The 12630-nt window shown below is 56.4% G+C and overlaps 1 protein-coding gene across 3 annotated transcripts in view; it reads right to left on the reverse strand.

Annotated features, from left to right (window-relative positions):
- The window catches only part of GRM4 (glutamate metabotropic receptor 4), a 39521-nt gene that overhangs the window by 11613 nt on the left and 15278 nt on the right, over window positions 1-12630 (reverse strand). For all 3 annotated transcript variants that reach the window (XM_056511560.1, XM_056511559.1, XM_056511561.1), the window contains exons 4-7: window positions 7511-7646; window positions 4410-4564; window positions 3850-3990; window positions 5-205 (exon numbers count right to left, since the gene is read on the reverse strand). In XM_056511560.1, the coding sequence (XP_056367535.1) occupies window positions 5-205; window positions 3850-3990; window positions 4410-4564; window positions 7511-7646 (633 nt within the window). The remainder of the gene's footprint in view (window positions 1-4; window positions 206-3849; window positions 3991-4409; window positions 4565-7510; window positions 7647-12630) is intronic.

Consider the following 12630-nt stretch of genomic DNA (forward strand, 5'->3'; position numbering starts at 1 on the left):
ACACCTGAGAAGTTGACGTTTCGGATGTACTTGAGCAGCTCCACGCCGTCCACCGGGTCCATGCGGGGGCACAGCCCCACCTTGCCGGGGCACAGGTTCTTGTGCATGTTGTGCAGGGCGTGTCCCATGGCGTAGACGGCGTCGATGACGAACTGCACCTTCCCCTCCTGCTCGTAGGAGGAGTCCTGGCCGATCCTCTCCCGGTCTGTGGGGACAGGGGAAGGGGGTTGCACCTCCTGTGCCCCTCCTGTCCCCCCCCAGCATGTGTCTGCTGCAAACGAGCCCACCCTGGGCTGGAGGAGCTGGAAATTCCAACCCCATTGCCAAACCTGCACACTCAGGGGACGCACAGCCAAGGAACATTCCTTGGGGAACACCCAGCTGACCTCCCCATCAGGTGGTTCTGAAAGTGTGGGTGCTGGCACCCTGCTGTGTTTCCAAAAGCCCTTGGGATGTCACATCCCTGTGCCATCCCTGAACTCCCAGGTCCCCCAGCAGGACACGGGCTGGGCTGTGACCAACATCCCACCCTCACCCCTGCGTGTTTCATCCCTCCATCTCCTGGGAGTTTCCACCAGCTCAGGCTCCACCAGGGGTGCCAAGGACCGCCCAGGCAGCATCCATCACTGCCTGCCTGTCCCTCATCTCACTGCCAAAGCCTCCTGTCACCCACTCCCCTGTCACCCTCCCGCCTTGCTGACCCCACAGCATCCCTGGCTGGCAGGATCCTGCAAGGATCTGACAATTACCAGTGACAGCTGCCTTCCCCCCTGTCATAAGCGCCCTTAATGGGACCACAGACATGTTTATCACTTAGCAGAAGACACCGATTAACACAGCACGCTGTTAATTACAGCTAAGAGAGCATCTCCCAAGGGGCCCCGGCCTCTGCCCCTCCATCCCTGCCCCGAGGCACGGCTGGGCATCCTGCCAGCTCTCCAAAGCCAAGGAGGGTTTGTCAGGGAGCCGAGGGCACCACCTCCCTCCTCTGGAGAGGCTGCACATCCTAGAAAGCCACGCCGGGATGCCCAAAATTAAGTGCAGCTCCACCAGGCAGGGACGCACCCTGCTGCAAGGTGGGATTCACACCTGATCCCTTCCTCCCCTGCTGTGGGGGATGGGATGAAGCTCCAGTGAGAGGGAGCAGCACTGGAGGTCCCCATGCCGGGACCTGTGCCACTGACATGACACTAAAATGAATTGATAACGAACTGACCGACAGGAAAAGATGATATCAGGGAGGTGAATTCATAGCCCATCCTTCAAAGTTATAAAAACACTTTTGGAACGTGGAGATTACTCATGCAAAGCCCTGCAGGTGATCCCTCCTTCCACATTATTGACAGGAGCCATTAATCTTCCCCCTCAACTTCAGGCCCTTCCCCATATTCATCTCCGAAGGTGCAGACAGGCCACTCTGTCTTGTCAAGATAATTACCCATTAAAAGAGGAGCTGTAATAGACTGTCCAGGGGAGCTGAGCCCGTGGGGATGTCACAGCCCTGCCACCATCCACAGCACTGTCCCACCCAAGGGACACACAGGACCAGTGCTGCTGCCTTACAGCTCAGCTTCCCTCAGCCACCTCCGTCCCACTACATCCCAAAATCCAACCCGCTGCAACAGCACAGGCTGTGCAGGCTGGATTTGCATCCCTGTGCCAAGGCTGAGCAGTGCAGATAAGGAGACATCCCTGGGGCTGTCCCTCTGTCTGTCAGCACCTTGCCCCAGCCCCAGCTGCTTTTTTCCAGACGGGAATTAGGCGGGTGCACAGAGGGGCAATGCGGAGCAGACAGCCGCGGCTTGTTCCCAACCTGGAGACAATAAATCTCTGCCAAGCTCCAATAGATGAGGGCCACGGAAGGGAGGTGACCTGCTGATTATAATGGCAGGGTTGTGCGTCGTTCTACAGCGCTGGTAATTAATTTTCAAGAGCGTGACGAGGCTCGGCGGCCCCCTCGGAGGAGGGACGCAGCTCTTCCCCAGCGGCGGATGAGACGGGATTAGAATCAATTCCCAGCACACCCCGGTCCTGCCTTTTGGCAGGAGTTAATCAAAATCGCTCCCAGCACTTCCATGGGGAGCTGGGATGGAGAATCTCCAAATCTTGTGGGTGCTGGCGGCAGCACCCAGCACGCCTTGCTGTGGTTTTGGGCTGGGTGAGCCCAGCTGGGAGCAGGGACGGTCCCTCCACAAACATCTGATGGGTTGCTAGGGTTGGTCTCCCACCAGCACCACCAGGAATTCCATCAGCTCAGCCCTCACCTTCCTCCCAGCCCTCCAATCTAGGAACAGGAGCCGGGTTCAGGGTGAGATCCTCTGGTTTGACTTTTGGGGTAGAATAAACAAGCCAAGCTGGAGTTTCTTGGGCATGAGGAAACCTGAGGAAAACAGCCCCAAACTGGGTATTTGCATGAGCCCTGCAAGGCAGGAGCTCATGGATCTGCAGGGGCAGGAGATTTGCTTCACCAGGCGTTAGTTCCCTGCTCTATCTGCCAAGCAATCACGCGGGAGATGGTTTATTTGCTGACAAATTCCCATGATTTAAAGACAGCTCCTAGGACATTTGCCACGTCGTAGTTTCAGCTGCTTCCACTGACACCTTAGCCCTGAAATATCACCTGTTTAAAAGCTACATCACGGTGGAGATGAGGAGATCAGCACTCCCAGGGCCTGCTCATGCATCTCCTGGTGCTGAGGATTCCGTGATGCTCTGGGGAAGGATGAGGAGCTCTTGGCTACCCAAAGCCATGGCCACTGGCCAGTTTTCTGGTGAGCCCTTGCTGCTTGCCCAGCTCCCACCCACCCAGATAACCAGCTGAACATCTGGAGAATGCCTGCAAGGACAGGGATGTGGGAACACCATCCCAATCACCAGCTGAACATCTGGGGAATGCCTGCAAGGACAGGGATGTGGGAACACCATCCCAATCACCAGCTGAACCATTTTGGGAATGCCTGCAAGGACAGGGATGTGGGAACACCATCCCAATCACCAGCTGAACATCTGGGGAATGCCTGCAAGGACAGGGATGTGGGAACACCATCCCAATGACCAGCTGAACATCTGGAGAATGCCTGCAAGGACAGGGATGTGGGAACACCATCCAGACCACCAGCTGAACCTTTTGGGAATGCCTGCAAGGACAGGGATGTGGGAACACCATCCCATTCACCAGCTGAACATCTGGGAAAGCCTGCAGGGACAGGGATGTGGGAACACCATCCCATTCACCAGCTGAACATCTGGGAATGCCTGCAAGGACAGGGATGTGGGAACACCATCCCAATCACCAGCTGAACATCTGGGAAAGCCTGCAAGGACAGGGATGTGGGAACACCATCCCACCCATCCTCAGTGGTGAAAGCAGGGGGAAAACCAAAACTTTCAGAATCCAACTTCGCAGGCACAGCCAGGTCCCTCTGTCTGACGGATGGCTTCAACAGACACCCCTCCCAAGGGGACCAAGGGATGTGCCAATGTCCCCAAGTCCTGCCACGTCGCAGCCCGCGAGCCACGGCGCCGTCATCTGTCTTCAGCCGGTGCCAGGCAGGCAGTAAATCTCTCCCATCTCTCAGTAAACATGTCACCTCCCCGAGCCTCCAACCATCACCTGACAGCAGCGCTGTCAGCAAGACAGATCCCCGGCTGCCTTGTTTACTGCACTCGTCCCTAAAGCCTCTTTTGGCTGGAAATGACTCAAAATGCACAGTGGGGCTTGAGGAAGGAGTTGGGAATCTGCAATTGAGCTCTGGCAGGATCCCCACCAGGCAAAGAGCTCCATGCTCACAGCCAGAACCGCAGCCCCCATGAGCCCCCACCCTCCCACAGCAGCCCCCCAGCTCTTACTGGTGCATTTCTTGATGCTGCTGCCCTTCCTCAGCGCGTGCCGGCTCAGCTTGCAGTGGAAATTCTCCTCCCAGAACTCGGCAAACCAGATGTTCCGGCGGTTGTTGTCCAGGGTCCTGCTGGAGAAGTAGCGGTCGAAACCTGCCCAGGGAGAAAGTGCACAAAGGGGATAAATCCCACAGAGATGGATCACACAGTCCCAAATTCCCCAGGCAGAGGGGAAGGGAGCTGTTGTGAGCGATGGGGACACAGAGTGTGGTGGGATTGTGTCCAAAGTGCCACTTGGGCAGAGATGGGAGTGGAAAATCCGCTCAGGGAAGAACCTCTGCACAGCAGAGACTTTCTGGGACTTTGAGAGCAACAGGAAACATCTCTCTAGGTACACTGGTGATAAAGGGAGAGTAGGGGAAACAAGGCACGTGGAAAATGAGGTGATTGGTGGGGAAATCAGGAGGTCTTTAAGGTCCCTTCCAACCCATCTGTGAATCCATGATGGTCTCACAGCCAAAACCTGCAGTTAAGGAGGACAAGCTCAGGGGCCCGTGGAGCACAGCCCATACCTCTGACTGAGACCCTCTTGGGCAGGATGGTGACAGAGCCCTCAGCCACCTCCTCCAGGTGCAGGACTGGGGCAATTTTGGAGCCCCAGCTGTCCGAGCCCATCCAGATGAAGTGACCCGTCTGGTTCGCCCTCTTGGCCGCCTCCAGCACCCTTCTGTGGAAAGAAGCAGCAGAGGCTGGGCCACCAACTCCTTGTCTGAGCCACCAAATTCTTGTCTGGCCCCAGGGACGTGGGGATGCTGGCACAGTGCTGGTGGCATCTCCTGCTCCAGGCACAACCCAGTGTATATGGACATAACAAAACCCAATGGTGCCACTCAGTTCCCACACCCTCTGTCCTCCCAGCCTGGGCACACAGGCTGCTTCTCCCACTTCATTTGCATATTTGCTGACTGGTAATTGAATTTCCCCTTAATTACCCAACATTAAGAAAGGGAAAAAAAAAAAGAATCAGGTTATGCCGCAGCAGGCAGGGAAAGCAGCAGCGTGGAGAGCACGTGCTCCCAGCATGGCCAGCCCTGGGAGAGGAGCAGCCAGTGCTGCCAGCGCCCAGAATGGAGCTAAACTGGGCTCTGCTGGGCTCAACTGGGCTCTGCTGGGCTCAACTGGCAGCTGAGCAGCAGCTGGGAGCAGAGATGCCATCGGTCCTGCTGAGCATCCCTCCTGGTGCCAGACACTCAGACACGCCTGCGCACTTCTCCAGTGCCAGCCAGGTCAGAAACTCGGTGGGAGGATGGGAATGGAGCATTCCTGGATGTGACCCTCCAGGCTCTGTCCCTCGGGGCTCCTGTGGGTCCCCAGCCATGTGGGAGTGGGGCCCAGGGCAGCTCCATCTCCCTGTGCAGAGCCAAGGCAGGTTGTGACTCACCCCCCGAGTCAGAGCTGATCATTTCAAGTCCAGATGGTGTTTGAAATGTGAAATAAAGGAAAAAAATCCCATAGAAATCCAGCAGAGAGTGCAGACGAGATGGGAAGAGGCAGGCCTGCAGTGGGAGCTGTGCAGGCTGCTCTGTGCTCATCCCAGGGCACTGGGATGCTCATCCCTGGGCTCTGGGCACATCCCACCCTAGGACAGTCTCAGCCCCTGTCCCACTCTGTGACAGCAGCACCTCCAGCTGCCCCTGGCCCCTGTGCAGGGCAGGATCTCCCCAGGACACTCCTGTGGGATCAGTGATTTACACCCAAACTGAGCCAGGCAAGAATTCCAGCTACAACCTCCCCAGTCTGTCCTTCCCATCTCCCAGGCTCCACAATCCAGGATCATGGAGAGCCCCACTCCTGGGCTAAAGGATGCTGCAGAACCCCGCTGCCCAGGGCTGCAGTCCCATTTGGATGGATAAATTCGAGCCCTGGTAACAGGAGCTGCCATTTATCCTGCAAGGTAAATCCCTTTTCCCTCTCACCCCCACTCGATGTCGGCTCCGCAGACATTTCTATTAAGGCAGGCAAAAAGAAACTGGGAGAGTTTGCACATCTGATGTAAACTGATTTAAACTTGCAGTTTACCCACATTTGCATAATGTTTGCTGATTAATAAATTAGACACTTAGGAAATCAGGGGTAGCTCCATGTGAATCATTCTGCTCCATAAACAACAGAGCTGCAGCCGCCGCTTCGCCTGCAGAGCAGCTCATCACCCTCAAGTGCAGCCACAGCCCCGGCCCTGCTGGGCACAAACTGATGGGGAGGTCCCCAAAAGGTCCCTGAAAGGTCCCCAAGATCTGTTCCTCTGCCTCACTGGGGCTGGGGCTGCTCTGCAGAGCACAACCAGTGCCTTGGTCCTACCCTGGCCAGTTTGGAGCAGCCCCTGCGTGGTGTGAAGCAGCAGCTCGTGATATCCAGGGCTTCCAAAACCAACAGAAGTGGGATTTTCCTCTGTTGGGCTCTGTGTGGCTGTGGTTGGATGGCAGCCACTTGCCAGGTGGCCACTCTGAGTGGGTCCCCACTGCAGACATTCCCTGCCACGTCATGCAGTGCATCCCCTCCCCACTGCAGACACAAACCAGTGCATCCCAGTGCAACCCAGTGCATCCCAATGCATCCCAATGCATCCCAGTGCATCCCAGGGCATCCCAGTGCAACCCAGTGCATCCCAGTGCATCCCAGGGCATCCCAGTGCAACCCAGTGCAACCCAGTGCATCCCAGTGCATCCCAGTGGAACCCAGTGCATCCCAGTGCACCCCAGTGCATCCCAGTGCATCCCAGTGCAACCCAGTGCATCTCACTGGAATCCAGTGCATCCCAGTGCATCCCAGTGGAACCCAGTGCATCCCAGTGCACCCCAGTGCATCCCAGTGCACCCCAGTGCATCCCAGTGCAACCCAGTGCATCTCACTGGAATCCAGTGCATCCCAGTGCATCCCAGTGGAACCCAGTGCATCCCAGTGCACCCCAGTGCATCCCAGGGCATCCCAGTGCATCCCAGTGCATCCCAATGCATCCTAGTGCAATCCAGTGCACCCCAGTGCATCCCAGTGCAACCCAGTGCATCCCAGTGCATCCCAGTGCAACCCAGTGCATCTCACTGGAACTCAGTGCACCCCAGTGCATCCCAGTGCATCCCAGTACATCCCAGTGCACCCCAGTGCATCCCAATGCATCCCAGTGCATCCCAGTGCATCCCAGTGCAAGCCAGTGCATCCCAATGCATCCCAGTGCATCCCAGTGCATCTCAGTGGAACCCAGTGCATCCCAGTGCATCCCAATGCATCCCAGTGCACCCCAGTGCACCCCAGTGCAACCCAGTGCATCCCAATGTATCTCACTGGAACTCAGTGCATCCCAGTTCATCTCAGTGCACCCCAGTGCATTCCAGTGCACCCCAATGCATCCCAGTGCACCCCAGTACATCCCAGTGCATCCCAGTGCATCCCAGTACACCCCAGTGCACCCCAGTGCATCCCAGTGCACCCCAGTACATCCCAGTGCACCCCAGTGCATCCCAGTGCATCCCAATGCATCCTAGTGCAATCCAGTGCAATCCAGTGCATCCCAGTGCATCCCAGTGCATCCCAGTGCATCCCAGTGCATCCCAGTGCACCCCAGTGCATCCCAGTGGAACCCAGTGCATCCCTCCCAGCCAGGCCAGCCCCTCCACACCTGATATCGTCCTCGTTGGCGAAGATGATGACAGCTCTGGCGTGGGAGGTCTCCAGCAGCCGGCGGATGATCTTGTCAAACTCACCCGGTTTGGGCTCCCTCGGGATCTTCACGGACTGGGCCACGCAGACCCCGCCTGTGGCAGAGAGAGCCTGGCACTGGGACACCCCACAGTCCCCATTGCCTGGGGATGGCCCCTCAGCCCACACCTCCTGCCAGCACCCAGCCCCCAGGACATGTCCCCCATCCCTGTCCTTACCCCTCCTCTCCCAGGTCACTGCCTTCACCCCTCCTCTTCCCCCAGCTCAGCCCTTCTGCCCCACATTCCCCCCAGTCTGTATCTCTGCAGCTCCTCTCTGCCTCCCACCCACTCCTCTGGTACCTGTCACCTTCAGCCACCACCACATCACACTCCAAATGTCCCTAGGACAGACACACGGTCCCATCCTGAATTTTCCAGCCTGTTCCAAGCACCAGCCCCTCCCCAGCCCAAGATTTGCAGATTTCTGCACACAGAATGGTCAAACCCTGGCAAAACCATCCCATGGAAAGAGCAGCCAGGCCCTGCAAAGGGGTTTATTCCCATCCCCATAGCACTGGCCAAGTTCCAGCCCAGCTTTCCAAGGAGCCACTGCAAAAGCAGGTAATTAAAAATTAAAAGAGACAACTGGAAGATCAATTGGAAGAGCCCCCACACTTCACTGCTGGGCTCCCAACCTCCAGCTCCAAAATGCCAGAACCCTCCTGCTCCTGCATTTCTGCAGATGCCAATAAAGAGGGAGATGGGAGAGAAAATTAAACATTGTGGGACCTTCTGGATGTAATTGATGGTCCCAATTTGCATAGTAAATGACACGGCTGATGCCTCCTGCCACTAACAGATCACAGCTTAAGCAAAGGTCAGCATAATTACCACCCAGGGCTGGGAGAGACTCCCAGAGCACGGCCCTGGAGAGGAGCAGGACAGGACAGGGTGGGGACAGGCTCCAGGAGACTTCACTCCCTACCTGGGGCTGCAGAAAAAATGGGAAAAACCCAAGAGCAGAGCAATGTGCTGGGTGCTGAGCAGGCAGGGAGGGATGCAGGGATCAGGCACAGCATCCCCACCCTGTCCTCACCGGCCAGGGCTTTCCAGGGGTGTTTTTGGGGTTTGTTTTCCTGTGGTAAGAAATTGGGCCAATTTGCTGGTTGTTTCCCATATGGGGAGCCAGATGGATGGAGAGGAGGGAGTTGGATAAACAGACAGATCAGCCAGGCGAGGCGGGCAGCAGCCGGCAGCGCCAGCAGGGCAGGAACGTCCCAGCCTGGGGACACGAGCCCTGGTCACCACCGAGCCCCCAGCCAGGCCAGGGTGTCACAGCACACTGCCAGGGGCCAGTGCAGCTTAATTACAGTTTCCATGGCAATCAATGGAGAAAATCCAACAAAAGCAGCAGTTTGCAAACACTGAGAGCCTCACAAAAGCCCCGGCAGGGCCAGGCGGGAGCGCGCACACCAGGGCTGGCACGGGCACACACCTGAGTGCCACCAGGCACTGGAGCCAGGGAACAGCTCCCTGCACACGTGGCAGAGGAGATGGGCCCATAAATAACCAAGGAAAGAGGTTAAATCGATGGCAGCTCAGAAACGACCGTGATGTTACTCAGCTGCTTCGTTAAATCAAACTAACGAGGAACGCGGCTCCTGCAGGTGACAGCCTGCAGGGCTGGGGAGCCCCTGGTTCCCACAGCAGATGCTGGCAATGGTTTTACCTTCTTAATTAATGAAAATATAATCGAGTAAGTCCAGGGTGTCGGGGGGGCAGGGGCTGCATGCTTTGGGGCGCTGTGTCTAATATCTGCATTATTCACACCCCCAGCACCACAGGCGGACAGGATTTGCTCCCACTGTCTTCACACAAAAATCCATTTAGTCAAAACACTCCTCTAAAGCCAGAAATCAAAGTGAGGAGGTGGCAGCCATCGGGAGGAGGCGACCACTCTCTCTGTTCCAGTAGGATGGCACAGCACTGCTCCCTGACTTGGGACAAGGTGTGACTCTGGGAGAAGGCAGCAGGTGAAGCGTGGGGACCCCTCTCCTCCTCCCCCAGCTTGGAAAAGGACCAAAGAGGAACAGGAATATTGGGGATGGAGGGGAACATCCCACAGGCAGCTGCTGGAGGCAGTTTGGAGCCAGGCAGTGGGGGGATGCTCAGAGGAGATCCTGCACGTTTCATCACTGGTGGCACAGGATGCAGGGCACCTATGGTAAAAAACAGTCAGGAAAACCCAGCCAGGAAAACCCAGCCTGAGCCCCCTTCCAGTGACATCCTCAGGCTCATGGCCCTATCCCCCCATCCCACTGGGGTCTCTCCACAGCCCCAGGGACTCTCCCAGCGCCACCAGGGAAGCTCCTGCTGTCAAACACGGGTCAGGGTTTAATCTCCACCATTACAGCTCGGTGGGAGTGCAGCCACTCCGGCTTCCCCTCTTGATTGCTGCTGTTTAATTAGCTCTTGGCTCAGGGGGTTCTGCCTGGGCTCCTGCAGAGCCTGCCAAGCTTGCAGCAAGCAGGGACTGGGGAAGGGGAAAAGAAGACCCTGGCCCAGGACTCACTGTGTCACTTCAAAGCCTTGAGGAAGCAACTGATTATAGGAGATCAGGGACAGAAATCTGTGCCTTCTCTGGAGCATGGTGAGAGCAAAGCACTGCAGTCAAACCTCCTGCCTCAAGAATTTGGGAGTGGCTTTTTGGGGGCGACCTCCTGGTGCAGCCACCGCGAGTAATGAGCCCGGCTGGAACCAGAAAGAGACAGCCAGGGATGTCACATGGGGATGAGCAAACACATCACAAATATACATCAGGCTCTTAACTAAAAATATGGAAAACTTAGTGAAGGATGAAACAACAGAGGGGGCGAAAACGGCAGCAAAATTGATCCAGGTACACAACTCAGGAGTCCTGCGCTGGGCTGGGAATATTCCCCTCTGCACAGACACAAGGTGTGGCACACACCAGCTCTGTTACACAAACACCCATCCCAGGCCTCATCCCCAAGAGCCTGGAGACAGCAGAGACCTCAATGATGCAGAGCCAGAGGATGCTGGGTGGGTCTGCCCGACCCCAAAATGATGCCACAGGTCAGGGGTGTGGGGAAATGCTGGACAGAGGGGCTGGAGGTGGGGACAGCAGGGACACCTCGGTGTGACAGTCACTGCCAGTGCAGGATGCTCTGGGGGAGTAGGATGGATTTTGGGGGCAGAATGCACTTAAAACGCTTAAAGATGGCTGAAGAAAACGCATCCTTTGCAGACTGAACATCTCTGCAGTGCTAAAAACCAAACAGCAGCACTCCAGCAAACAAGAACTCTCCAGCCACCAGTGCAGCCACCAGCAACCTCCAGGGGCCAAGAGCATCATCGCCAGAGCGGCTGCAAATATGGATAAAGATAAAAAGATAAATGAATAAAGATGTAACAGCCACCCAGGTCAGTCTGTCGTGGTAGCCCAGGGCCAGCCCCAGCTGCAAGAATAACCCATCTCCAGGGCCAGCTTTCCCCTGCATCGCTGTCGGAGGTCGCTTTGTGCCTCAAGCAGAACTGTTTTCCACTGCGCTGCGAAGCTTCAACGTGAGGCTCTGCTAAAAATTGAAACTGAAGGTCAAGTTGATAATGCATCAGAAAGCAAACAGCTTGAGTGCGAGCTGCTAACGACAGCAATGAGCATTATTGCCTGATGGAAATAAAACCCGACTCTGAAGGCTCAGGCTTGGCATGAGAAATGAAGCGGAGCGCTGTGGGGAGGAGAGCAGGAGCTGCTCGCCCTGAGCCGGGTGGGTGAGGAACCTTTGGGGGCTGGGGATGGGACTGAGATTGTTCCTGCCTGTTCCCCCAGCATAAACACCCCCACAGGGGATTTCCAGCCAGCCAGCCCCTGGCACAGGCCAGATCCTCACTCAGCTCACAGCTCTGTCCGTCCCTCTGACGGGCTGGAGGCGCCTGGAAGCAGCGACAAATCTGCAGGGTCCTTCAGGCTGCTGGAGAAATGCAACTGAGAGCCAGGAATATCCCACAGAGGGCACAGATCCTTCACCCTTTCCCAAAGGATCTGTGCTTGTGGCAAGGTGTTTGACAGCAGCAGAGCCCTTTGCTCAGGGGAAGACAGAGAGGTGAAGCTGGCAGAGCCTGGCTCTTCCTCCAGCCATGGGTGGCGTGGCACGACTTGGGGGGTTTAAATAAATAAAATTAAGGAAAAAAAATTGAAAAGTATGTTTTTGGTCCAGCCTCACCATTATTGATGACTGTGGCTCTACTTCCATGGGCAAAGCAGTGTGGATGACACCCCACACTCGCTCCCAAGGGAGATGCTCCAGGGAGCAGCTCAGAGCCCACCCAGGGCCCCACACAGACACTTCCCAAAAATCTCCATCCTGCAGCGTGTCAGGGACACAGCATCACCACCGGCACCACACGGGCTGCCCTCACACTGCAGGCACCGTGGAAATCTGCTTTTTGATAACTAAATTATCACTAATGCACATAATGGCCGGGTTATGTGGATACCCAAATTACAGGAGTGCCGCAGCCCCGGATTAACACGGGGCTGTTTGGCTCCGTGTGAGCTCCTTCACTCTGCAATTACGCTGTCAGATCGTTAACATCTGGTTAGAGGAGCTCCTGGTAACAACAGGTATCTCCAAGAAAAAGAGCTCAAGCCACAGCAGGACCACCAGTCAAAACCACCACTCCTTACTGGTGCTTAGTGCAGGAGGAGCGTGGGTTTGAATCGTGCCTGTCGTGATCCCAGGGGGATGCACCCATGGATGGGGCAGCAGAGCATCCCCCAGCCCCTCCCCAAACCTGCCAGGCACTGTCACACACACCCAGCACAGCCCCTTTGCAGCTCCACACCCCCTCGGAGCGTCCCCACGCGCTGCTCCTTGCCAAGCCACAGCCCCGTGAAAAATATTCTGCTTTTCGAGTGAAAATCCTGAAGAGCAGCTCCCAAGCTGGATCCCCAGATGGGTTTCTCTGCATACTAAAAGCACAGCCAGCTCCTGTGCCAGGGCACACGCACGAGAGACGGAATTAAGGCTGCTCCTATTTATAGGGCTTTGATTAGGAGCTCATCACCTCCAAGTTT

The sequence above is a fragment of the Oenanthe melanoleuca genome, chromosome 26, assembly GCF_029582105.1.
Source record: "Oenanthe melanoleuca isolate GR-GAL-2019-014 chromosome 26, OMel1.0, whole genome shotgun sequence".
NCBI classification, from domain to species: domain Eukaryota; kingdom Metazoa; phylum Chordata; class Aves; order Passeriformes; family Muscicapidae; genus Oenanthe; species Oenanthe melanoleuca.